At 44.6% G+C, this 27664-nt stretch overlaps 2 protein-coding genes across 2 annotated transcripts; one reads left to right on the top strand and one right to left on the bottom strand.

The window, feature by feature from the left end:
- The first annotated feature begins 631 nt into the window (after window positions 1-631).
- LOC125519768 lies at window positions 632-5289 on the top strand. The gene is made up of 8 exons (XM_048684524.1): window positions 632-915; window positions 2111-2942; window positions 3041-3347; window positions 3518-3724; window positions 3812-3985; window positions 4153-4353; window positions 4441-4554; window positions 4682-5289. Exons 2-8 carry the CDS (start codon window positions 2143-2145, stop codon window positions 5045-5047), a joined length of 2169 nt encoding a protein of 722 aa, XP_048540481.1. The 5' UTR covers window positions 632-915; window positions 2111-2142; the 3' UTR covers window positions 5048-5289.
- A 4825-nt stretch (window positions 5290-10114) lies between these two features.
- LOC125523127 (60S ribosomal protein L31) lies at window positions 10115-11794 on the bottom strand. The gene is made up of 2 exons (XM_048688178.1): window positions 11547-11794; window positions 10115-10511 (listed from the first exon to the last, which is right to left on the bottom strand). The coding sequence occupies exons 1-2, from the start codon at window positions 11633-11635 to the stop codon at window positions 10232-10234; spliced, it is 369 nt and encodes a 122-aa protein (XP_048544135.1). The 5' UTR covers window positions 11636-11794; the 3' UTR covers window positions 10115-10231.
- Window positions 11795-27664: the final 15870 nt, after the last annotated feature.

The raw sequence follows: 27664 nt of genomic DNA on the forward strand, positions 1-27664 counted from the left end.
CAGTGTGTCCAACATCGTCCGAGGACGTGTGGAGGTGTGGCTTCGGCGGATTGCATGAGATTCGGCGGTGTTTGTCTTTAGTTGATCTTGCGGGATATAGTCGGTTTTTGCCTTTGGTGGATCTTCTTGGATCCGGTCTTCGTTCATCTGTGTTCGTGTGTCTAGATGTTGCCTCCTTCTGATATACGCTTTATCTTCATCCATGATGGTTGTTGTTCTGGTGTGCTTGCCCTTTGGGGCCTTAGCACAATGAATCCTCAGTTGTCTAGTACAACAAGGTTTGTCCCGCTCTGGTGAGAAAAGGATGATGATGGTGGCGTGCCTTTGGCTTGTTCCGGTGCTTTTAGTTGTCGCTAGGTGGTCTATGAAAATGGATGTAAGTTTTGTTACTTCCGGTGTTACTTGTACTATCATAATGTTTGATGAATAATCAAATGTTTTTTATTAAAAAAACGCTGCGGTACAAAAAATAAAAAAATGGAAGAGAAAAACCAATTTTTTTTCTTGGAGAAAAGAAAGAGAGAAACCATTTGCCGGTTGGTACCCTCACCAATGGTGACCGGATCCGGGCCGTGTCGGATGCTTCTCAAGCGGAAAAGGAAAACACACTGGACGGCCGATATAAGCAGCGACTCCGCCTCCTCCCCCACACACGACCCCCCTCTCTCTACACGACGACCACTTCGCCCACCACTCCCACGCCCGCACCGGCAGCGCCAGTTCACCCACGAGCCCGACGTGCGTCGCCTCTCGCGCCGACGGTCGCGCGCGGCGCCAGACGCGGGGACCCCCGCCTCGAGCAAGGCCGAAGCTGCCGCGAACTCCTCTCCTGCGCCAGCTCCCCGCATTGAGCCGCGCGGCTCCCGGCGAAACGCCACGCCGGGGCGGTCGCCGCCTGCCGTCGCGCCGGAGTCGGTGAGCGCTGATTTTCTATTCCGTTCGACCGTTGCGCTCGCCCGAGCCTGGAACCTTGCTCCGCGATGCCCCCACCGGATCTCCGGAGGGAGGGATTCGCGAGTCGCGTGGTTCTTGATTTGAACACCCTTCCTCGCCGGATTTGCTTCCTTTTTCAGTTCATTTCTCTGCCTGGATCATTGATTTCTGGGAGTGGTTCCGCTTGGAGTCCCATCGCTCTGTTTGCGACCGGGATCTCTGATTGAGCGGCATTGAGTTCGCTTTCTTCAGCACTGTCTTCTTGTCCTGCTGATGGGAATTGGACATTTCGGGGTCGTGGAGTGGACTGGTGGTAGTTTGCGATCCGCATTCACGAGTTTTGCAGCCCTGTTGTTCTCGTGACTTGATTTGCCGGTGCACTCTTGCGTGCCTTTTCCTTGTCGTCCACGGCGAGCTCTCGCTGTGATACGAGCAGGTTGGTTGCAGAATTGAATAGTATTAGGAATTTCGAGTCGGCGGTTTGGTTTGGTTGGCGATCATTTACCATCTGCATTTATGGAGGAATATTGTCCAGCGAACTAGTACTAATTTCTTCATTTAAGATGTTCGATGAACCAATTGGCCGTGTGCAGCAATTACTGGAAGTCCTACGCCTATCTAGTTGTTCTTGGTTATTTTTTAGGCAACGATCAAGACTTGCTGATCTGCTATGCCATTTCATGTGAAGTAGTTAAGCAGCGTATCTTTTTAGATCTTTTTCGAGAATTTGGCTCTATTTAAAAGAAAGAAGGATGAATTTTAGTTTACTCTGGTAGTACACCCGCTGTCCTACACAGTGTAACTAAGTAGCAAATCTTTTGATGAAGTTTCAAAGAAAAATATAAGATGGACGGGACGCCTAAGGTCTCTTATCAGTGGAGTCCTTTGGCACCTTCCTTGATTTCGACATCACATCCTATATGGAAATGAGAATGCTTATTTTGGTTCAGAAAGTTGCCTCTCACCTTTTTGAATTAGACAGCACATCTTGGAGGTGTGTATTCTTACTACCGCAAACCAGTATAAACCACATCTTGGGCTGTTTGTTTTTAATTCCTTTATGCCTGAATTTGAATTGTGTATTTTTCTTAGATTTTCCTCATTTTTCAGTCTTGTTTGGACAGGCTTGTTTTGCAAACGTGGTTATGTAATTATTTGTGTCTTATCATTTCTCCAGGAATCAGATTAACAAATTAGAGGTATCCTGAAATGGGTGCCAAAGAGAATGGCGAAGTGAGAGATGAGAAGGGAGTTAGATCAGATTATGAACCATCTAGAGTTTCTGTTTCCTCGCAAGGTGAGGCTCATGGTAATGAAGACAATAGAGCGAAAAGAGGTTCGGTAGTTCCAAAGAAGCTCTTGAAAAAAGACACCAAAGAAAATAGCCCTCGCATGGCCAAAAGCAGCACAAGTCGTCAAGTTCAAAACAAGGTGCAACAGAAAGCACCAAACAACACTCAGAACAGATCACCAAAACCTAGGAAAGCAGCAGTTAATGGTGCTAGAGCAATTGAAGTTAGAAGACCAGATATTGTAAAAATCCCTTCTCGCCCTCCATCAGAACTGTCCGAGGAGGCAGATGATATAGCTAGTGAAGCAGGAACCATTGATGATAGAGGCAATGAAGAGGCCAAAGAGATCGATGTGTTAGACGAAGCTCCACATTGCGATCAGAGTACTGGTACTGATGATGAAATTGCTGATATTGAAGAAAAGATTGTTGATGATGACAAAGCAGTTTTACATCGGAGAAATGAGGAACTACAGTCAAAACTTGAGAAGATGGAGCAGGAACTTCGTGAAGTTGCTGCACTCGAAGTTTCTCTTTACTCTGTATTGCCTGAGCATGGAAGTTCAGCACATAAGTTGCATACCCCAGCTCGGCGTCTTTCTAGGCTGTACACTCATGCATCCAAGTTTTGGTCCCCGGATAGGAGAGCTTCAGCAGCAAAAAATACTGTTTCTGGTCTTGTTCTCGTTGTGAAATCCTGTAGTAATGATGCTTCAAGGTAAGATATCACTACACTTAATCTCAATTTCGAATTCAGCGTATGAGATGTGGCACAAGAATAAAGCTTCCCCCATTAACAATCTACTGTTGATGTAGGTTAACATACTGGCTGTCCAATACAGTTGTTCTCAGAGAGATAATTTCAAAATCTTTTGGCATCTCACGTCAATCAACTCCAACCATGACGACAAAAAACTTAAATGGCAGTGCACACTGGTTTGATGGAAAATCCACGCCCAGATCCATGCCAGTGCCATGGAAAAACAACTCCAACGGCAAGCAAACTGAACTTGCTATAATACAGACAGCAGATAATTGGCAGGAAACTAGCACACTTTTAGCCGCATTAGAGAGGATCGAATCTTGGATATTTTCTCGGATTGTCGAGACAGTTTGGTGGCAGGTAATATTTTCCTTAGGCCATATAATCCCTTGCTCCAAACTGTTCTTGCATTCCTAGTCCAGTGCTTCACAAACAAATACTCTGCAGTGATTCTCTCAAGGACCTACTGTTCTCTAAATTTGTCTTATTTCTCCACATTGCGGACTCTCTGAAGAATGTTTCTTTTCCAGGCATTAACTCCTCACATGCAAACCCCAAGAGAAGGTTCGTCAACCCCAAAGGCTCGGAAAGTGTTAGGCCCTTCTTTGGGTGATCAGCAGCAAGGCACCTTTTCTGTTAACTTGTGGAAGGCTGCATTTCACGATGCATACAGCAGACTCTGCCCTCTTCGTGCTGGTGGGCATGAGTGTGGCTGTTTGCCAGTATTGGCCAAACTGGTATTCATCGACATCTCTAGTTTTTCTAAAAGAAAACATATTTAAAGTTTCTAATGTATTTGTGTATTTGACGTGTTCTATTATCAGGTGATGGAGCAATGTGTAGCCCGTTTAGATGTTGCAATGTTTAATGCCATTCTTCGTGAATCAGCTAGTGAGATACCAACTGATCCAATATCTGACCCAATCGTTGACCCAAAAGTCCTCCCGATCCCAGCTGGTGAGCTAAGCTTTGGGTCAGGAGCGCAGCTGAAAAATTCTGTATGTACCTGATTCCAACTTTTGAGCGCACCCCGAAATAATTTTCCTATATTTTCTTTATCAAATTGTTTGTTGGGATGATGATTGTGGTTGAGATCAAAATTATTGTGCATTCTCACATATTATGAATGTGCTAGTCGATTTATAATAAATGAATGTCTATGCAGATTGGAAATTGGTCGAGATGGTTGACGGATAACTTGGGCATTGACGCTGATGACCCTGAGGATGAAGGTTTCGACATAGGAAATGGGAATGATGAAAGAATTGGTGCAGCTGAAGCAAAGTCTTTTAAGCTGCTTAATGAACTGAGTGATCTCCTGATGACCCCGAAGGACATGCTTATTGAAAAATCCATCAGGAAAGAGGTCAGTGTCCGCGCATAGCTCCAGACAAGTTAACGTACTGTTTTCTGTTGGATTGAACTGTCATTAAGCTTTTGCACTGTCTATCAGATCTGCCCTTCGGTCGGGCTTCCACTTGTAACAAGAATCCTGTGCAACTTCACCCCTGACGAGTTCTGCCCCGATCCTGTCCCTAGCATAGTCTTAGAGGAGCTGAATTCCGAGGTGTTATTTCTCTCTCCCCACAATGTTTTGTGATTACATAGTTATTACAAGCATTATCATGCTGACATATCAAACATTTGCGCAACAGACATGGTAGTTAACACTACACTTCCATGTTATGATGCAGAGCTTGCTGGAGCGTCACACCGCGAAACACGCGATCAGCGCATTCCCTTGCATCGCTGCTCCTATCGCGTACCGCGCTCCTTCCCAACTGGATGTGGAGGAGAAAGTGTCGGTCGCCGGAGGCAGCGCCAAGCTGGACAGGAGAGCCTCGATGGTCCAGAGGAGAGGGTACACCAGCGACGACGATCTAGATGACCTGGACTCCCCCCTCGCGTCCCTGTTCGACAAGAGCGCTCCACCTTCGCCGTCAAACGGCGCCGCGCCTTTCACTGCTCAGCAGAGAGGAGCTTCCATGGAGAACGCGAGGTTCGAGCTCCTGAGAGAGGTGTGGTCGGAGCGGCGCGGCAGTGATCCGGTGAACTTGTGAAGATCACCACCTCTATAGTTACTCCTTATATTACATAAAAAGAAAAAGGGGTTGGGAAACCCTGGAGAGGTGAAAACCCCGAAAGAAGTTGCTTTTGCAGCAGAACTAGAGCACTATGAACTAGATCACATGATATATCTTTGTACATCTCTATATACATGTTGTTGTTTTTTTCTGTAGTGGTGTATAGGACATAAATGGACGGCACTATGGCCGCCTGGAGGCTAAAAAGATTTGGTCTATGTCCTTTGCCGATTCGTCAGCAGTTCTATACTGTTTCTTCCTACCGACGAATCTGACGGGCGCTTTCGTGTGAGCTGTCTCCACTAGCCTAAGCATATCGATGGATGTGAGGATGCGAATGCGACGGCCCAACGGCAGCCAGCCGGTCGCCGTCGTCAGACGATTCGGACGGCCGCCGACGAAGGGGACTCGCCACCCGCACCTCCGGATGCTGCATAGGCCGCCGCACAACCGCATTGGCGGCATTGCTCCTGCAGCAGTAATGGTTCCGCCGTCTGTGGTGCAGCGGCGGCCTGATGTGAGGGAGACTGTATCTGGCACGAGTGTACAGTGAGAGGTCTGGTCTGGTTGATGGTTGATATTGTACTTCCTCTGGGATCGCAAATGGAGATGCTGCCAGTGCCACCGACGGCCGGCTCGTTCGTCGGGCCAGAGATGGCCGCGTCAGGGTTCCACTCCGCCGACTGTCTAGCGAGAGCAGTGGCAGCGGTAGGTATCGGTGTGCCCCGACCCCCGCTACCTAGAAATATGGGCTTTGGTGCCACACATAAAGCATGTTTAAAGGATTTTTGGAGGACTGTTTTCTGGAGAAAAATATCATCGGTCGTCTCATACACTTTCTTTAAGGAAAAGCCTTCATGACAACTTTATTGATTTGCAAAACAATGTTACACAGTTCATAAGACGGGGTAACAAAAATCTAGGAGGTTCGTCGACCAAATTACAATCAGTTCTAGAGGTACAGCAATCCCCCGCGCCATTAGCTTTCCTAAGACAATGTTTAAATTTTACTCTTCCTGCGTTGGCGTCACGGGGCATCTGCAATGCTGACCCTCAAATCACTTGTAACCGTCCGGATCACACGGTTCACACGTGGTTTGTCATCCAACACGATCTTGCATCGGTCTGTAGGGGACGCACTTTCTCCCGTAAACTGGAGACAAGTCAGAGGGCTTTGCGGATGTCCGGACAGCAGCCACGTGCGCTTTTGACCACCCTGGTCCACCCAAAATCTTTCTTACTTGCCCGCACGTGTTCCCTCCCGGCACCAGCTGTCCGCATTCATGCCGTTGTAGAGCGACCGCTCCGCATTGAAGTCGGCTCAGAGCGAACGCGACCTCTCACTGGCGCAGGCATTGAAGCGGCGCGCCAGCCGAGAAAGCACCACCTGGGGCACACCTGGCTGAACACACCTCCTCGCCGCATTCAAATGCCTTCATTAAACCCAGGCGCGTGCCGAGAAACCTACTCTGGCCACACGTCCATTCGCGAGCCGGCCGACATTAAACACAACGCAGGGCAAGCTCCTCGAGCCAGTCGGATACAAGCCAGGCAACAGGTTGCTCCACCTTCGCCACCGAGCCTGATGAAGCAAGTGGTCGCTCCAAGCCAGCTGGCGGAGGAGTGGCGAGTTGCTCCAGGCCAGCACGGTGGAACGCGCATCGTGGTTGTCGTGAACGAGGCCAGACGGTGAGCCATCAGACGTCAATGTTCGCGGAACCGCGCTTTGCCGATGGAGAAAGAAGCAGACTTGGAGATCGGCGAGGCGGCGGCCAGCACGTCCGCGGCCACCGCCAACATCGAGAAGAAGTAGAACATGGGAGATCGCCGCTTCGGTCCCAGGAAGGCCACCATCGGCGCATCGCCAGCACACATAGATGGTGGCTCGCCCTCTCTCGCGGGCCACCGTCGTCCCCTGCCACAAAACCAACCCTGATCCGTACTACACGGAAGCGGATGCCCCCCTTTCCCTCCGGCTGAAGCACCCTATTTGCCACTCCGATGAGCGGCGCAGCCAGACATATGAAACATACGGGGGATGTATATACCTCTGGAGCTCCCGGCAGTCCGATGAAAGGGTTGCCGGACATGGCGAAGACAAAGCGATCCTCTACGGCCGACCCTAGACTATTGTTGTGTATTATGGAACTTCCCGCGGCCGGAGGTGCACATAGTTTAACCTTTTGTTAAAAGATGTCCAAAATGTAAATGTTTTCGTCCGGATTGTATGAAATTCGCCGTGTTTTCATGAATTTGTCCGCTTTGTTGAAAAAGTATTTGAAATGTACGTAGGCAGCATTGGATGGCCGGCTCCAGCATCCATGTCCGCAGATTGATTCCCCCTATCCACGGGCGGATGCCAAAACAAATTTACGGATCAGCGTTGGAAATGCTCTAATTGCCTCAACCGAGCCATTCCTATCATCACCATGGAACGAGGCATCAATATTAACTTTCGTGAATCCTGCATTGGTTTACTGCACTGTTTGATCTCCTACATATGTGTTTCCTTTACGATATGCGTGGTTAGAGCATCTACAACTGCATAGCCTAAGAGTGATCCCTTGTATGTCCGTGGATGTGTCCGGGTGGAGGGCTCGGTCGCCCTTCATTTTTCATCCCTTGCAGCCACATACCTCAAATATCACACCCTAAATTCATACTACACCATGCGACACAAAAGCTACATACTACTAGATAGATAAAACAAACCTACTATTACTCTTCGTCAGAGATGTCGACGACCTTCGTATTGATAGCGCCGGACGGACCTACCTCTCGGTCTCTGGTCGCGGCCCGCAGCTCCGGCTCCTTGTTGGAGTCCACCTCGGCGTCTGCGGCCCGCTGCTCCTCCTCCTGCTCCGGAGAGTCAAAGGCAAGCCGGTTGTAATGAGAGTGGTGCGTTGTGCCTGGATCTCTGCTAGGAGCTCCGACCGACATTGCGGAGTGAGCATGACATAGGTGGTGACGCGCTGAAGCGGCGTTCTCAGCAGACCGATGAGTTTTGACTTGTCCCGCCCGTCAGTCTGACTCGTCGAGACGCGACCATGCCTCCTCATATTCACCTAGTCCGAATGTATATGGCCCGTTTGAGGAGCCCGACCAAGTCACAACACTGATCTAGCCGTCAACCCAGACATATAGGGGACATTTGAAGAGCCCGAACGTAGATGCTCTTAGAGGCCACAGCAAGAATAGAAAGAACACAATGTTGAATAGGTGGTATGTTTTTTCTATGTGTGATATACCTCCTCATCCACCGCAAGTACCAACAGGTAAGAGCATCTCCAGTCATTCGGCCCCCTAGGGGCTTGAAATAGCGCCGCCTGGGGGCCAGCCGACCCCCCAAGTTCACCCACCAGCTGCCGATTTTGGCCTAATTTCGGCGCAAATTGGCCCACATTCTACATGTTTCGGCACAAATTCAACAACAACTAATTTTTATCACATAGTTCATTACAGAAATCAATACAAATCAAATAGTGCAACGAATCGAACTCATAATTCGAAGTTTCAAACACAAATACAAATTCATATTTCATCACACGTCGAGTTAGGTGTTGCTCTTGAGCCTCCATAGGTGCTCCACCAGATCGTGCTGCAGTTCTCAATGCACCCGTGGATCTTGGATCTCCTGACGCATATTGAGGAAGGCAGCCCAGGTTACCGGTAGTTGGTGATCAACTTGGGCAAGAGGACCCTGCTGTAACATGGTTCAATGTCAAACACTGGCTCTTCCTGCTCGCTTTCAATGATCATGTTGTGTAAGATGACACGGCAAGTCATGACTTCCCACATTTGATCTTTCGACCAGGTCAAAGCGGGGTATCGGACAACAACAAATCGAGATTGGAGCAAACCAAAAGCCTGCTCGACATCCTTCCTGCAAACCTCCTGACACTTGGCAAAGTAGGAGTTCTTGCCTCCTGGCACAGGGTTTGAGATAGTCTTCACAAATATGGACCATCTCGGATAGATGCCATCTGCTAGGTAGTATCCCTTGTTGTAGTGGCGCCCATTGACCTCGAAGTTCATTGGAGGAGCATGACCTTTAACAAGCTTGGCAAAGAGATTCGAGCACTGCAGTACGTTCATATCAATGTGAGTTCCTGACATACCAAAGGAGTGTCAAATCCAGAGGTCATGTGTGGCCACTGTCTCAAGTACCACACTGCAAACTCCTTTGGCGCCTTTGTACATCCCTGGCAAGCAAATGGACAGTTTTTCCATGCCCAGTGCATGCAATCGATGCTTTCAAGCATCTCAGGAAATCCTCTTGTTGCGTTCTGTGCTAGGATCCGAGCAGTGTCTTCAGCATCGGGTGATAGCACGTATTGTGGTCCAAACACTGCCACCACTGACCTGCAGAACTTGTACAAAGACTCGATGGTGGTGGACTCGGCCATACCTCCAGTCTTCCAGTATATTACCTGTAGGTCTGTATGCAAGCATCTCCATAGATGTCGTGCACTTTTGGAGTGAGGTGAATTCAAGTGTGCCGGTGCAATCCTTCTTGCAAGAGCTTTCGGCTCATCCGATAACGGCATCGAAATACTTTCTCGCCGTGCAGTGTAGCATCGGCGAAGTAGTCGACGTAGAGCAAGCAATAGCCCTCCAAACGATGCCTTTGCTTGCTCTTCTGGCGGGCCAGCACCGAGCCACCTCACCATGGCTTTGCATTGCTCGCGAACAGGCCGGCCAGAGCGGCAAGGACCATGAGGTGCTCTTCGTCCTCGGCTTCCTCAGTTTCATGTGGAACTGCAGTTTATATGAAGACTTCGAATTCTATGTTTAACACACGGTGCAACGAAACACATCAGTACAAATTCCTGAAAAAGCGCGCAACGCCAATCAAACTTAAGACACCAATCGATCATGCACTATTTATCGACACACAAAAAAAGCATGTACCTTCGGACCTTCCAATTCTTAACCATACGTGGAAAACATTAATCGCACTACCAGCTATGAATCGCATTTATCCTGTATTGACGCCAATAACGAGCACCGTTTGAAGGGCAAAACCAATCATGAAGATTTAGATGAAGGAAAATAGATAGCTTGCGATATTCCATACTCCAAAACTTCCGCAGGATACAAAAAACATGCTGGTGCAATGCAAAATAACAGCTCATTCTAGCGATGTTGATAAAGAAAAGTCTACTCAGTGTCATCGACGACCTTGGTTCCCAGCCCCTTCAAACCCTCAGCAGGCACCTCGGCAACGGTGACGAGTGAGTATAGCTCCTCCTTGGCGTCCTCCTCGTCGTTCCTCCTGCGGGCAATCCTCACGCGAACCCTACGGGGCACGCTTCTGATCCCACTGCTCCAGATGAGCTTGTTGAGCTTCACGTCAATCCTGACATCTGTCGTGCCCATAGCCTTCTGTGCAAACTTCCTGAGCTCTTTGATGGCATTGGGTGCCTTCTTCTTGAAGGTACTGTCAAACATTATAGAAGACTCAGAAGGGACCATATTCAACTGTAACACACATCAATATTGATAAACTGGTAGGGGTAAATGTGAATAGAACAGTTAAATATGGCAACTAAAACATGGTATCATGATACGTTAGCCGAGAATACTCAAGGAGGTTAGTTCAATAACAAGTAGAAATAATTAGATAGAGCATTTTAGTTCGGGATTGACGAAGTGTATCCAGGTATGCCAACTGAGGCGGGCAGCACATTAAGATCAAAGTAGTTTCCATGATAAGTGATTGGTTCAAATCACTGTTATCGAAACTAGCCCTAATTTAACCAACCCTGACAACAAGAAAGCAGCTTTATTCATGACCTGAATGAACTACGTTTAACCACTGTTCCTACAATTCGAGAGGCAAAACAAAAACTGCTTGTACACAAACCATTGGAAAATCTTATCGAACAAGCAACTGTGCTGAGCTGATCTGGTTCAACCTTCTTAGGTGGGGCAAGCAAATCATTTAACTGTCCATGGGCGTAGCTAAGTTGTTGTAGAGCTAGCAAACAACATGAATTAGATTACAACTAGTTGCATTAGTAGTTTGCAAATGGAATGTTATGGTACAGCTCTCTTAGTATGTAAGCTCTCGGCTTATGCGTCAACGAGACCCGAGAATAAAAGCTAGTAACTCATAATAACAACTGGATCACAGTACAGCTAGCAGTAATCCAAACTGAAAAATGGAGCGTGATAGTACAGCTCTATGAGTATATACCTCTCAGCTCACGTCCAAACGTGATTCGAGAAGTATGACAGGGCACATTCTATAATAAGTTGATAACAGACACAGCAGCATCAGGAAATTGTTCAATCTATTCGAACCAAGACGTGCGAGAACAGCGAGCACGATCTTGGCACCGCAAATCGAAATCTCACTACTAATTGCTGTTCGTGGCATGAATACAGCAGGACGGCGTGAACAATCGAGTCAGATCTTGCAGCGGGAACGGAACGGCGAGCAAGAAGTGACAGCGCTGGGGAGGTTGCATACCAGCCATGGAGGCGCTTGTGGAGGTTGACGGTGTACTCCCTCGTGACGACCTCCTCCTTCCTCGGCGCTCCGCCCTTCTTGTCCGCCATCCCCTCTACTCCTCCCTCGCTGATCTGCTGCTGCTTCCTCCCTCCGGGTCGATTCTGTTCCGGCGGCGCGAGAGGAAAACCCTACCAGCGACGGGGAATGGCTTTTATATGCTCGCGTTCTGAGGGGCGCACGTGCCGCTGATAATTCATGGGCCTCGGTTTAGCCCATGACCCAGCAAGGTGTGTGGGGGGCGGGCCGTGCAGAGAGTACCTTTGGCATAGGTCCGTTATGCGCTCACTGCTCCTGGTCTTTTTAAGCGACACATAGGCTATGGTCACTCGCAAATGCTACATATCTTATTCTTTGCCAAAAAGATGCAGAGCTTGCCTACAGTGCCGGCCGAATTAGCTCCGGCTTTAGGCAGGATTTGATCATTCATTTTTCTTTTCTGTGTTTCCTTGTTGTTGTTGTTTTTATTTTGTTTTTTCTGTTTTACTAATTTTTCTGCTTTATGTTTTCGGGTTTTTATTTTCCATCTTCATTTTTCCTTTCAAATTCATGACGTTTCCAATCTACCCAGTTTAAGTGTACAAACATTTTCGTATATATCATGGATATTATATTACAAATTACATGTTACATTCTATGAACATTTTTAAAAATATGTAAACATTTTACAAGCGTTAGGGGCATTTTTTAATGCTACAAATACTTTTTTCATATGTAATGAACAAATTTGAAAAACTGGAACAAATAAAATTACATTTCATGAATACTTTTTAAATCATGTGAAAACTTTGTAATTGGGAAAATTTTAGCATGGTCTCTCTTACCATTGATTTGATTTAAGTAGTGGTCAGATTAACTCTTACCTTCTGATCTTCCATGTGAAAAGAGGGGGTAAGAGGGAGCATGTTAAAATTACTCTTCTAATTGTAACTAAAATTTTAAAATATAATGAATTCTTTAACAGAAAATTATGTAATTGTTTTACAATACATCAATATTTTGAGAAATGTCAAGAACAATTTTCTAAGTGTATGCACATTTTTTACAAATACAAAATTTGTTATAATTTCATGAACATTTTTATTAATGTGTGAACATTTATTAAAAATATTTTATGAATATTTTATTTAATATTGCCAAAAACTTTTTTAAGCTTCATAAAAAATTTGTAAGCACTCCCTCCGTAAAGAAATATAAGTGTTTAGTTCATTAAAATAGTGATCTAAACGCTTTTATATTTCTTTATAGAGGAAGTACATATAAGAATTTTCAAGTAATATATTTTTCTCTAAAAGTAATTTTATAAAACTTAAAATAGCGGGAAAAGAGAAAAGATATAGATAAAAAATTGTTTATACATGCACTGGCAAAATCAGTTGTTAAAACTAGTGCTTCACCACAAAGCACATTTGTGCTTTCCTTTTAACTAGTGCTTCATTGTGATATCTACATTGTACATTCGAGTCATGTACCAAAAAAGGGGGGGGGGGGGTAGAAAAACAGGAAAAGAAACAAAAAAAAAACGAGCGATAAACAACACCGGAAAAACCAGGTGAAAAAAACATTGATTTGTTGTAGACCAAAAATAAATAAATTGCTGAAAAAAGAAAATGCGAGATAAAAAAACAGGTTGGAGTACCATGGCTAGGCTCGCAGCCTCGCTCCACTTGGTTGGCTAGCCAGCCGCCACATGGGAAGCAGCCCGTGCCCGTCGGATACTAGGCTCGCCAAAAAAACAGGGGTTACCCTCCAAAAAGGGCGCTCCCATGGGGCGCGCCTATACCTTGCTTCTAGTAGTCCGTAGGAAGACTCGCCTGAACCCAGGCACTAGATGGACCGACCCAATTGCGGGGAGGCCACAACCTCGTTTTTTTGTTCATGTTTTTTCTTTTTTACTTTTGTCTAACTTCGAAATATTCAAAATAAATATATTACAAAAAACACACTACATAAAACAGTTAAACAATGCTAACCAAGCATTTAAAAATGTTAAAGTGTACAAAGAATGTTTCTTATGTGTACGAAAAATGTATACACAATATATAAATAATGTGAAAAAAAGTTGATCGTGTACTCAAAAAATGTAGATCCGGTGTTTGAAACCTGTTACTCAGGAATTTGAAAAATGTTAAATCTGTATAGGGAAAATGTTGATCATGTATTCAAAAAAAATTACTCTTGTAATTGAAAAATGTTAAATTTTTATTAATAAAATTTTGACCATGTACTCAATAAATGTTAATTTTGCACTTATTTGACAAATATTAGACGTGTATTATAAATATATATGGAAATGTATATAGAAAAAAATGAAAACTAAAATTAAAAAAAGCAAACAAAACTAAAGAAAATGAAAGAAAAGAAAAAACCTAGTGAAAAGGGAAAAAACAAATAAAATATAAAACCTGTAAATATAGAGAAAAGAGACGAATAAAAACCAATGAAAAAACAAGAACACAAAACCTGCAAAAACCCAGTGAAAACCCCACTCTGTTTCTTTAACAAGTCCGTGACCTACTAATGAAACACAAACCAGATGTTGGCCGAGTGGCTAGCAGTGCAATGCTGCAGCTAGGAGATCACTAGATAGATTCTGGTGGGCCTGCAACTGTAGAGGCTTTAGTGAGACCGAAGGAAGACTCGCTATAAGCGAGATACAGACTTTGCGGGCCCCATGAACGAAGCTCACCTAAACACATGTCTCCCATTGCATGCCGGGCCTGGCCCATCTACGAAGAGGTGCATGTGAACGCTCGTATGTGAAATTATTAATTGAAGAGTACTTCTTTGTCTCAAAATTAAATAAAATTGAGGAGTACTTCTTGCAAAAATCACTCCCACTTTCCCAGGTTGCGACAACTGATGTACAACGCGTCACTTGTCGCAACCTGTGAGTTTTCTTTTTTTGTAGATCTTTTTATTCAAAACGTTTCATCTATTAAACCATGCGTTCAAATATCGAACCGTTTTTACCCTTGGATTCCTTACGTCGATGTTTTCAAAATTAGATCTCATGTTGATAGATTTTGACTAACTTTTTTTCATGAAAAAATGGACGAAATATCAAACCGAGAGCACGATTTTTTTCCTATCCGAAAGAGACACGACCGTGCCTCTCACGAAAGCACAACCGTGCCTATCGCGAAAGAAAAAAAATGCATTTTTTCGTTCCCGATAGGCATAGTCGTGCCTCTCGCAAAAACACAACTATGCCCTCGCGCGACCAAATCCGTACCTCTCGCGAAAGAAAAAAAGCAGAGAAAACACATTTTTTCCGTGTCTCTCATGCGAGTAAAACCACGCCTCTCGCAGAAAAGAAAAACAGAAAATACATTATCTTTTTGTTTCTGAGAGGGCCGTGCCTCTTGCGAAATCACAACCCTGCGTCTCGCAAAAGGAAAAAAAAACAGAAAACACGTTTTTTTTTCATTTTCGAGAGAGAGGAACGACCCCAAGAGAGACATAGACGCCCCCACGAGAGCTCCTTGTCCATGTAAGGTCGGGACCTCTTATATGGCGCATGAGGCGCCCCCTAGCGCCATGACGCGCAACCCCGCACGCCCAGTTGGGCCGGCCCAATCGCGGGTCGGGGCGCCCCTGTTTTTTTTCCAGTTTTTACCTTTCCTTTTTTATTTTCTGTTTTTATTCTATATAAAAATAATTCGAGATTGGTTCTAAAATTTAAAAACATTGTGAATGTGAATTTTCATAAAACAGTTGTTGAGTTTAAAAATGTTTGTGATTCAAAAGAATGAACAAATTTTGAATTTGAATGAAACAAATTTTATAAGAATTTTCAATAATGATGAAAAAATATTTCATGAAAAAAGTTATTCAAGAACATTTTAAATTTATGAATGAAATTTTTATTCAATAACATTTTTCTAAAATGGACGAACAATTTTCAAATTTGATGAAGATTTTTTAAAATGATGAATAAATTTCGAATTTGATGAACATTTTTTAAATCTCAACGAATAAAAAATGAGTTCGCTGAACATGTTTTGAATTAATGAAAATATTTGTACATTGATAAACATTTTATGAATTCAATGAACAGAAAAATGTTCTTAAATTTGAAAAGAAAAAAACGCAAGAAAAAGTGAAAAAAAGAAAGAAGAAAAAAGAAAGAGGAAAGCAGAAAAAAGAAAACATAAAAATGAAAATGAAAATGAAAATGAAAATGAAAATGAAAAAATGAATGAAGTAAAAAAGGAAAGGTGACTACGGTGACTTCGTAAATTTCAAGATGATGTGCTGGCTCAATCTTTCGAAGGTACTCATAAGGATAGAGTGTGCGTGTGTGCGTTCATAGGGATGAGTGTATGCGTGTGTATATGAGCGCTTGCGTCTGTACTGTATTCAAAAAAGAAAAGATAATAAAAAAACGAAAATGGGCTGGCACATAAACACCCAGTCCATTTTCCTATATTAGGGGGGGGGGGGGGATCGTGAGTATTTGCGAACCCCCGATGCATGTGCTTTGGGCTGGCCTATTGGGGGTGGGTGGGGGGATACTCTTGTTTTTTCCCCTTAGTTTTAAATCATGTCTTTTCAGTTTCAGTTTTTTGCTTCTGAAAAAATATGTGGCATTTAAAAAATTGTTCTGAATTTGAGAATAAAGTTCGATTTTTTAAATCATGAATTCGCAAAAAAAAATCTGAATTACAAATAATGTTCTCAAATAAAAAAATAAAATTTTTTAATGATCTGAAAAAATGATCATGAATTTCAAAAAATATTCAAATTTTTTGAAATATCCTTGATTCAAAATATGTTTGTGAATTAAGTATTTCAGAAAATGTCTGTGAATTTATAAAATATATTTGTGAATTCAAATAATGTTCATGATTGGAAAAAAAGTTCATGGATTTGTGAAAATGTACACAAATTCAAAAAAGATTATGATTTAAAAAAATATTCATCAATTCAAAAAGTGTTCATGGCTCCATAAAATGGTCACAGTTTTTCATAAATATTTATGAATTCAAAAAATGTTGATGATTTCAAAAACTGTTCAAGAATTTGAAAGATGGTCACAAAATAAAAGTAAAAAATAAATAAAATTTAAAACTAAAATAAAAATAAAATGAAAATGTAAAAAAAGACTGGAAACATACAGGATATAAAGAAATTGAAAGGACAGAAAAAAGAAAACTGCATACGTCGAGGTTTGGCCGCTCCCACAAGCCTGATGTGTGGTTCAATTCTGCAATGCTCAGCCGTTGGGGGGCTTCCTACCAGGCCCAAACAAAAACATTTTATTTTGATGAGAAACAAGCATTCCCTAATCCGAAGTTGAAAAAAAAAAACTGTAGTCCGGAAAAAAAAGGAAAAGTTCCAAGAAGCGGACCGTCGTCCTTCCTCCACTGAGTCTGAAGCCAGAGATGTATAATCAGGGTCTCAAGGATACGGATTCAATGTACGAAGACCTAGTTAGCTTTACACCGACCAGCCTAGGTCACAATCCGAGATCGACGTCCATCACTATGACATGCATGCGTGGCGCGAAAAGGAGGGCTCGCATCGTGGTGGTCTTTTGATCTCAGACTGCGTGGCATAAGTCTGAACCAACGTTGGTGCAGTGCCACAAGATTCTACTAAGTTGATAGCCAAATAAAGTGCAGCGCTGCATGGATGTTCAATGTATGTAGAACCACCACGTTTTCCTACACTGAAACGTACGCCTTTGATGCCGACTATACCGTCGTGGTCACCGTGAACTGCAAGCCGGAATGTTTCAGCTACCTGCGTCTAGTGCGCGACATGCTTGAACCAAGGGAATGGGCAGCTGAGAAAGAGCAACCGAGGCAGCAGACCACCAAAAGTGTATAATTAAATGCAATCGAAGATAAGGCAGGATTTTGTTTAGGTTTAGTCAAAAGCTAGCTCTTAATTTGCGTCCAAATTGAGCCCACATGTCTCCTGATCTCTGAACATCCTCCATGAAGCCCTATCGAACTGCAGCACTATGTTAAGACAAGTGTGCCTTTCATCAGTAATTAAGCAACTGATGATGATAACAGAGTCGTTGGTGATTTTTATTAGGAGCCCACACGACCAGGCCCTGCACACGACACACACCAGACATTGTTCAGATTAAACACACCGTCCATTACACTCGTACCACTAGCTTTAAGCAGCTCACGATATGTGTAATGCTGTGTGCCACGTAGGCACGCTAGCTAATGCAAGCTCGCCTATAGTACTGATCAACGACGCAGCTAACGTGACGCGCCAACAGTTATCCATCGGTAGAAGTATTACCATCGAGGACGACCGAGAATTCATCAGTGTGATGACTGTTACAAACGACCTAGATTTAACAGACAACAACCACTGACGGCGTAGTAATATTGTATAAAAGCCTACTAGCATCTTCGAGTCACAAAACGGGCTTTTGGAGCACGGGGGCATTCGAACACATTTTTTAAAACCTCTCAAAAAAGTGGGGCTTGAAATTATTGCACACCGGCGAAGGTAGATTTGGAGCAGTTTCCCCGCCTTTCGCTCTGGCGACCGTGACTCCACCCTACCCACCCCCCCCCCCCCCCCACTTCCCTGCGACGGCGAGCCCCCCTGCCCTACACCCCGCCCCCCATGCCGAGAGTCGACAGATCTGCTCGCCTCCTCGCCCGGGCTCGACCATCCCGTACATGCCTCCCTCCTTTGTGTACCGGGCCTTTCCAGAGAGGCTGCGCCTGATTGGGTCGGTGTCACCGGAGACGCTGCGAGCGACTAGGATGCGGAGGTGGACGGAGCGAGCCACGCGGATCCGCGACGACACATCCTCCTACCTCCTGTGCGTGAAGGAGTGGAGGGCGCTGCAGCAAAAAGCGGAGGCGGAGCCAGATCCGGAGATGAAGGTGTGGGCATCGTGGGGAATCGAGAACTGTGGTGCCAGCACAAATTACGAGCTCCTCAACCTAGCGCGGAGGATCTATTTCGAGGGCACTCGGGACGAGAAGAGGAGGATGCCACTCCCGACCGCCTCCCTGAAGGACTTCGTCAATTGGGCGCGGGTAGAGGCGAGGAGCACAGATCCACAACGGCGAGCGAGATGGGAATGCATCGAGGGGAAGATGTCGTCGGCGCTGCCTTCAGATTCGGAAGAGGTCGACCCCTGGCCATACCTCTCCCCTGCCCCGACCATGGATTGAGAGTTGGGGCATCTTGCAACAGTGGCGAAATTGGACCCAAGTGTCACGAGGGGGCAAAGCAATTTTGGCTGGATGCGGCGATAGCAGAATTTAGGAGGTGGATTGCGGACTGGAGCTTGCAGAGGGCATGGAAGAAGCAACCCAAGCTTACTCTGCCTACCACTCTGGTCATGAATGTGCGAGAAGCAACACCGGAAAGGGCGACAGAAGAGCTGCTGATTGTGGATCTCACCAGCAAGCTGCGGAGAGAGTTGAGGCTGCCCAGGAGAGGTGCAGAAACAATCGAGAAGATTGTGACTCGCATCCTGATGCATGCGGAGGAGGGGAGCTTCCTCTGATTGCGCCGAATCAGGCCACCCAGCCGTCGGAGGTGATCGCGTGGGCACTGGCGGCAAGGACCTCGAGATACATGGAAAGGAGAGTGCGCTGGGAAGCATTCTTTCAAGCTCATTCGCAAGAGAGTCTGAATCTGATGGAGATGATGCTGAACTCCAACCAAAGCAGGGGATGAGTGTTTCTGATGAAACAGAAACCATGCTGATTATGGAGCTTGCTGGCGGATTCAGAGTGGTTTAGAGAAGGATGAGCGCCAAAAAACGGTACAAAAAATTGAGGGAAAAAGCGTCCAGATCACCAGTTTGCTTTCCAGCTTGCCATGGTGACGAGGCGGAGCTCAGGTACAGTCAGCTGTGGATGGGTATAAAAGCAGGGGGAGGAGGGGATGAGCTTAGGGTTTCCACTACCTCCTCCTCCCCACCCACCGCCGCCACCGCCTCGCCCTCACCAAGCCAAATTGCGGCCGCTACAAATCCCATCATGGAGGGAGGGAGAGGCCGTGGCCGTGGAAGAAGCAAAGGGGGAAGGGGAGAGAACCCCAACAATTGGCAGCAGGAGCAGATGAACTCAGGTATGGGAGTAGGTGAGGGGCGTCCGCCGTTCTTCGACTTTGGTTATCAGGGGCCACCCCCACCATGGGCTTTCCCGGGGCAATTCCATGGCCAATTTCCACAGCAGTCCTGGGGGGCGTGCAACAACAGTGGTACGGCCCTTCCCAGCAACAGATGCAAGGGCAGGTAGGGGGCAGTCCTCGTACCCTGGCAACAATCAGGGAGGGAGCTCACAGCAGAGCAAGAACTAAGGCAAGATTCAACAGAAAAATAAGCAAGACGGGGCTCAGAAGCAACAGATTAACCCAGGCTTGATGTCCTATACAAGTGTCACTTGTTACACTTGTGGAGATCCTGGGCATCACAAAGACAAGTGCACCAAACCAAAAGGGTGCTTCATCTGCAAGATGATCAGTCACAAAGTTGAAGATTGCCCTACCAGGAGAAGACCTCACTCAGCTGCCAAATATGTGGGTGGTGCTACACAGGGGCTGGGCTTCTACCACTTGGATATGCCAGATGTCAATGCCCAGCACCAAGGCTGGCTCAAGAATGTTGGAATTGTCTTTGTGGAGCAAGGGGAGGTCACCAAACAAGAACTAGCTAAGAAGTTTGCTAATATCTACAAAACAAACTAGCCATGGGCCATCAACAAGCTGGATGAATGGACCTTTTTGGTCAAGTTTCCCCCAGAAATTGATGTGGAGCAAGTGACTCGATACCCTTACTTTGGTCTGACAAAGGAGAACACCATGGTCAAAGTGGAAGCGTGGTTGGGAGATGTTACAGCAGAGGAGGAACTCCAAGAAGTCTGGCTAAAACTTAAGAAACTAAACCCTAAATGGTGTGAATGGACAATCCTTGATCAGATCACATCAACCTTTGGGGTTCTGCTGGATGTGGACTGGCAACACAACTTCCAGAGCTTCTATGAAACAATAAGAGTTAAAATATCTTGCAAGTATCATAGGAGAATCCCACATGAGAGAGTTTTTGGGATCCAGGGGAAGTTGTATAGGATCCAAGTTGAGGTGGAACCACCTCAGGCAGATGCAGAGGTAGTTATTCAGGAGCCTCCAAAAGCCAACAGCTCTGTCTCAATGGACACTGATAAGGGGAGTGAGGGGGAGCCTGGGGCACAGAGATGCAGAAAAGTGCCAAGTCTGGAGCTGGCAGCAACTCTAATGCTGGGAGTGAGAAAAGTGACAAGAGGTTTACCCACAACCAGCTGACTGCAACCACTGAGCCTCCCACACCCACTTCTCTCTTGAAAGCACAAGCTCCAGAAACCTTGCAACAAGCCAAAAGGAGTGCACTAAGTTGTTTCATGAGCAACAATGATGACAATGTGGATGGTTTTAGCTTGCTAAGGGAAATGGAAAGGTGGAACAATGAAGACATAGACACAGAGGATGAATGGGATGAGCTGCAAGAGGAGATGCAGATCAAAGAGCCCCTGAGACTGGATGGAACAATGATGAACAAACAGTATGAAGAGGAATACCCACCCCTCCAGACTATGAGGACAGAGAAGTGGGGTCCCATATAGGAACCTAGGGCCATTGCAAGAAATGCTGGAGATTCCAGAACCATACTGCAAAAGGCACAACAGCTCAAAGAGGCTCAAGATACAGTAACTAAAAAAGTGCAAGGTAATAAGTCCACACCTTTCTCCCTCTTCAATAATCCTCATTTTATTTCAATAGCTTCTAAAATAGGAATGGATATAGATACTAGAGATGAGAACATACTCAACTTACCTTTCCCGATCTGTTTGAATCCTGATAGGAATGTTGATCCTGATAGGAATGTTGATCCTGATTCAGGATTCACCACCCTCCTAAAAGAAAAAATAGATGATGGGGTGGAGCATAATAGTATATTTGACTCTGTTGGAGTGTGGAACCTAGTATGTGACATTTGAAATTATATAAAAGCTTGTAGGAAAAATAAACAATGATATGATGTAGTTAGCATTTTTTTATTTGTATTATTTTACACGTGTCAATAGATATTTAATTATTAGCGCAGAAGTAATTGGACTTTAGGCTTATTTCCATTAAGTGTGTGAGGTGATTATTAGGAATTTGGTGTGTGAGAAAATAAGATCAATTCCACTAAGGTGTATGACTCGATGTGTAAAGTGCTTTGAACCAAATCACCAACTTTATCTCTTTTCTTCCATCAATAATTTTTGAAGAACTTTCCAAAACAACCTAAATAACATGGCTTGTTTTTTAACCTTTCTTTCCTACATCCTTCCCTTAGCCTAGGGTTGCTGCCCCGTCGTCGCCGCCGCCGCTCCTCTGGCGCTGGCTTGCTTCCTCGACCTTTCCTCTTTCCCCAACGAATGCAATTTTTTGGAATGTCAGGGGTATCTCTGCTCCAGGGAGAAAGACCCTTATAGTTGACACAATTAGGAAATTGCAAGCATCTGTCCTAGGTTTCCAAGAAACCAAGAAGGAAGCATTTCTGACTCCTACCTTAAATCCTTGGTAGGAAGCAGGAACTTCTCCTGACACCACCTCCCATCTAAAGGCTCTACTGGGGCATCCTAATGGGTGTGGATGCTGACCTTTTTGAGATCATTTCCTAGTCTCATCTTGAATTCTCAGTTAGTTGTGTTCTTAAGCTGAAAAACAAGGATGTAACCTTTAGAATTGTCACTGTTTATGGATCTCCCTATGAGGAAGGGAAGGAAGCATTTATCTCTGAGCTTCACTCCCTGTTCATAGAGAATCCACACCCCACCCTGATTGGGGGGGATTTCAATCTAGTTAGGTATGCTAGAGAAAAAAAACAATGGTGTTGTCAACCATAGATGGTGTGACAACTTCAATGCTTGGATAGAAATCTGGAGTCTGTTGGAGATCAAGCTTTCTAGTAGAAAATTCACCTGGGCTAACAACCAGGCTGACCTGATCATGTCCACAATAGATAGGCTCTTCTGTAATACTGAGCTTGACAAGATTTTTCCACTAGCCTCCTGCATTGCTCTCCCTAGATGCGGTAGTGATCATGCACCCATTATCTGGGAATCAGGTGTTGAGCAAGTGCCTAAAAGTAGTAGTTATAGGATGAAAAAATGGTGGCTGCTTAGAGAAGACTTCTCCAAGCTAATTTACAAAATTTGGAATGAATCCACCTTTAAGGCGAACCCTTTAGACAATTGGCAGGAGAATATGAGAAAGCTTAGTAGAGTGACCAAAGGTTGGAGCTCCAATGAAGAGGCCCAACTTAGGACATATAAGAAAACCCTTTTAGAGGAATGTGACAAGCTAGACATCAAATCTGAAACATTAGTGCTCTCTGACTTTGAGGTAGCTAGGCTCAAATTCACACATAATGAGCTCCAGAAGATTTGGCTCCAAGAGGAGATCAAAGCAAAACAGAGATCCAAGATAGGGACATTAAAGAAGGAGATAGGAATACTGAGTATTTCCATGCAGTGGCAAACCAAAGGAGGAGGAAAACATATATCCACTCCTTGGATGGCCCACTTGGACCGGTCACTGACACTAAGGAAATGCTTGGAATTGCTACCAACTTCCATAAAAACCTGTTCAAGAAAGAGGAAAGGAGTGGGATCCACTTAGACTCAACCTTTTTTTCTAATTAAGAAAAAGTTAACTCTGCTGAAAATGAAAACCTTGAGGCCCCCTTCTTAGAAGAGGAAATCAAGAAGGTTGTCTTTGAATCATATGCAGATAGTGCCACTGGCCCAGATGGTATCCCCTTCTTTTTTTACAAGCACTTTTGGGAGCTGATCAAAAAATACCTGATAGCCATGTTTGAAGTTTTCTATCAGGGGGAACTAGCTATTCATGGACTTAACTTTGCTATGATGACCTTAATTCCAAAAGAAGCTGATGCTTCCAGCATGAAAAAGTTTAGGCCCATCAGTTTGCTAAATTGTAGTTTCAAGATCTTCACCAAGGTCCTCACAAATAGACTAGCCATGATCCTTCAAAGGCTTATAGCTAGTAACCAGTCAGCCTTCCTTAAAGGTAGATATATCTTAGAAAGTGTGGTTACAGCCCATGAGATTCTACACTCCATCCACTCTACTAAAAGGCAAGGCCTGGTGCTTAAGCTAGACTATGAAAAAGCTTTTGATAAATTAGATTTGGAATTCCTTGAAGAGCTGCTTAGAAAGAGAGGCTTTGAAGATAAATGGATCCATTGGATCCTCCAAGTAACTAGAGGTGGATCAGTGGGTGTTAAGCTTAACAACACTGAGAGTGATTTTTTCCTTACAGGAAAAGGTTTAAGGCAGGGGAACCCCATCTCCCCACTACTATTTAACCTAGTAGTTGATATTTTAACTAGAATGTTAATGAAAGCAGCAAATCATGAGCTGATACAAGGATTGTGTCCCGAGATTTACCCTGGAGGGATAGTATGTCTCCAATATGTTGATGACACCATTTTATTCCTAGATAGTAATCTAGAGCATACCAGAAACCTTAAAATGGTTCTCTCCAGTTTTGAGATGATCTCTGGTATGAGAATAAACTATAGTAACAGTGAGCTTATACCAGTTCCCATGGATGCAGCTGAGGTGGGAGAGTTCCTAGAGATACTAGAGTGTACTATAGGTTCCTTCCCCATTAAGTACCTTGGGATACCTTTGCACTATGATAAACTTAGGAGAGAAGATGTTCAACCACTTATTGATAAGATTATGAAGAGAATTGCTGGATGGAGAGGGAAGCTTCTTTCTTACAGGGGAAGGATACTCCTCATCCAAGCATGTTTAGCTAGTATTCCTGTGTACTTGCTTTCTTTCTTTAAATTTCCTAAATGGGCAATAGAAGTTATTAATGCCCAAATGGCAAATTGTCTATGGAATGATTTTGAGGAAGACAGGAAATTGCATTTAGCTAACTGGAAGATGGTCTGTATGAATAAAGAATTTTGGGGGCTTGGCATCCCAAATCTTCATGAGGTCAACATCTGCCTCTTAGGATCTTGGGTTAAAAGATACTATGAAGGCGAGTGGAAACCCTGGAAGATGATGATAGACCAGAAATATATGAGAGGCAAAACTAATGTTTTTGTCCCTAGCACCTCCACCAATACCTCTAGGTTCTGGAAAGGAGTGAAATCCATTATCCAAACTTTGAAATTTGGGTATAGATGGAAAATAGGGACAGGAGATAAGATTAGGTTTTGGGAAGATACTTGGTTTGGCACCTCCCCCCTAGCAGTCCAATTTTGACACATCTATATGATTTGTAATGAGCAAAACAAGAGTGTCAAGGATGTCTGGGATGGTGAAACACTAAAGTTGACCTTTAGGAGAAACTCTGATAGTAAGTTGATGGAACAATGATACCAGCTATTGGAGATTGCCAAAGAAATCATCTTTGATGGTGACTCTGTTGCTCTGATCTAGCAACTTGAGAGTAAGGGTATCTACTCTTCTAGCTCCTTGTACCACGTGATTACCTTTAGAGGGGTGCAACCCCTATTTCTACCAGCGGTTTGGAAACTGGCAGTGCCCCCCAAAATTCATGTCTTCCTTTGGTTCTTCTCCCAAAACAAGCTGATGACAAGAGACAACCTTAGGAAAAGACATATAATCAAACTGCTTGATTGTGTCTTCTGTGCTGAGCAAGAAACAAACCATCACTTATTTTTTGACTGTGTGGTAGCCAAAAATATATGGTCGTTGGTCAATCTCTTTTTACAAAAGAGCTTGGGGGTAAACTTTGAATCTGTGGCCCGACTTTGGATCTCTAATAAAAAGAATTTAGCTTTGAACGTAGTTAGTTCTGATGTCCTTTGGTGTTTATGGAAATATAGGAACTCTATGATTTTCAGTAACACCATTTGGTCATATATTAATCAGGTGTGGAGACTGATACACAGGATGATCAAGTTCTGGGTGATTCTGATCCTAGAAACAAGCAAAGCTCGCGTGGAAGAGTTCTTGAGTGCGCTGACAAAGCTACTCCAGCAACCCTTGAGGATATCATGTGGCTGAAGAAGAACCCTGGACTGGATGCTGAGGTATGCTGGGACAACCTCAAGATCTCTGAAGACGGCGGTTTCTCTTTCAGGCCAAGAAGCATGACATCGACGACAAGACCATGGTGAACAGCCCCGTGTCTACCCTCGCAATCTGCTGGTCGCCCCAGGCGGCCCGGGCGCCACCACTCAAGAGAAGGGGAGCGAGCGGGTTATGTGGTGTGATCTCTGGTTGACATGCGCTTGTTTTGCCTTCAGTGTGCATTCGTTTTGTCCTTTGGCTCCCGTTCGAGCAGGGCTGTAATTTTCGCTGTTTTAGTTCTGAACTTTTGAACCCTAGTTTCAGTAGTTTTCTTCCGAACAAAATGCTGCATGGTTTCATTCTGGTTAATGGAACCGGGGAGAGACCTCCCTATTCTTCTAAAAAAAGTGGGGCTTAAAAGTTCACAAAGAATGATTTTTTACGTGAATATGCATACATGTGGCCCAAGCACCCTTTAAATTTCGTTCAATAATATGTTGTATTATACACTACACAAGAAGACAAATTTAGGCCAAAAATCAACAACAACAAAATAAGCCCATCTTTTGCATATATTTGTCTTTTTTTGCATCTGTAACGTTTATACTACACTACTATACATGCATGTACACATATTTCCAGGCCATAAAAATCCATTCTTTAACTTCAAAAGACATGCGTAGTGTGCCCGTGCTCCAAAGCCATTATTCGAGTCGGAGCCCACTTCTAATTCCCACTTTATAAATTTAAGAGGAAAGTATGCGCTCCCACCACCCCAAAAAATGCCTTCAATGGGATCAAATCCCCTACAAAAGTGTAAAACCGGTTAAACCACCCTCCCTACCCCCCCCCCCCCCAAAAATTCCTTCAATGGGATCAAATCCCGTACAAAAGTGCGAAACCGGTTACCCCCCACCCCCCTAAAAAAACTACACCAAACCATATCAATATGCCCATGGGTGGCATTGAACAAGATTTTAGGTGGTTTTGAGTTATTTAAGCCGACTCAACACATGATGTGGTAGTGCATCGACTCTGTCACTGATGTTGTGTTCATCATGAATATCCCAATCTGTACTAGAAGATCGGAAGATATCTGGTCATGGCATTACTACTAGAAGGTATTATATACGATTCAGTCCACATACCATATGATAGTGAGCATCAAGGAGAGAAGGGAGGCATGGATCGACGACATTCCATCGGGTTCAAATCCTAAGCAAGAGGAAAATACCTCAACTAACCTATGGAAGATTCAGGTTCCCTCCCTAATTGTTTAAGATCAAGGTGTTCTTATGGAGGTTGGCGAAGCAATCTTTGCCGACATGTGATATAATCCAGCACAGGAGGATGTCACAAACTAGTCAGTGTTCTGTTTGCAACGCATGTGACTCATGGCGCCACTCACTGGTTGATTGCATGATGGCTCTATGTGTATGGGTGTTGGTTGACGAAGATATATTAGGGCATCTCCAACGCCGACCAACATATTTGCCCTCGCATCCATCCACAGACAGGGGGGATCAGTCCACGGACACAGATGCAGGTGCTGGTCATCCAACATTGCCCTCATACATCTGTCCTCCTTAATTTTAAAGGCCGCATGTTCAAATGGCCGTGTACATAGACTACACACGTTCAAATGTTCGAATGCAGTAGTAGTTCACATTTTAAAAAGTTTGAATATTACATTCCAACATTGTAGGACCCTAGGACCCAATCGTTCCACATCGTCCTTCTTCAAGATGAAGTAGTCATCATAGGACTGGACACCATGGTACACACGATTGAAGGCAGTCTTGCACATTCGAAAACACCGGTGAAAATGGCCAGCGGAGTTGCATCAGGGGCAAAGTAGTCGTCCATTAGTGTCAAATGGCCGCACAACCTATTGCGGTTGAGCACTTGATGACCCTTGGTGGAACCCTTGAAATAGAGAGCATACTCCTGCGCACGCTCCGCGTCTTCAAGGACTGCCTGCGTCATCGCCGTCTCATCCATGTAGTCCTTCTCATCGTACGACTCAACATAGCGCTT

This window comes from Triticum urartu, chromosome 7, assembly GCF_003073215.2.
Source record: "Triticum urartu cultivar G1812 chromosome 7, Tu2.1, whole genome shotgun sequence".
NCBI classification, from domain to species: Eukaryota; Viridiplantae; Streptophyta; class Magnoliopsida; order Poales; family Poaceae; genus Triticum; species Triticum urartu.

What these genes read in the sequence shown, in the direction of transcription:
- LOC125519768 (XM_048684524.1), top strand. Translation starts at nt 2,143, where the DNA reads ATGGGTGCCAAAGAGAATGGCGAAGTGAGAGATGAGAAGGGAGTTAGA. An exon ending in TCGAGACAGTTTGGTGGCAG is followed by an intron (nt 3,348 to 3,517) that starts GTAATATTTTCC and finishes TTTCTTTTCCAG; the next exon opens with GCATTAACTCCTCACATGCA. An exon ending in AAAAATCCATCAGGAAAGAG is followed by an intron (nt 4,354 to 4,440) that starts GTCAGTGTCCGC and finishes ACTGTCTATCAG; the next exon opens with ATCTGCCCTTCGGTCGGGCT.
- LOC125523127 (XM_048688178.1), bottom strand. Translation starts at nt 11,635, where the DNA reads ATGGCGGACAAGAAGGGCGGAGCGCCGAGGAAGGAGGAGGTCGTCACG. An exon ending in CACAAGCGCCTCCATGGCTG is followed by an intron (nt 10,512 to 11,546) that starts GTATGCAACCTC and finishes AATGTTTGACAG; the next exon opens with TACCTTCAAGAAGAAGGCAC.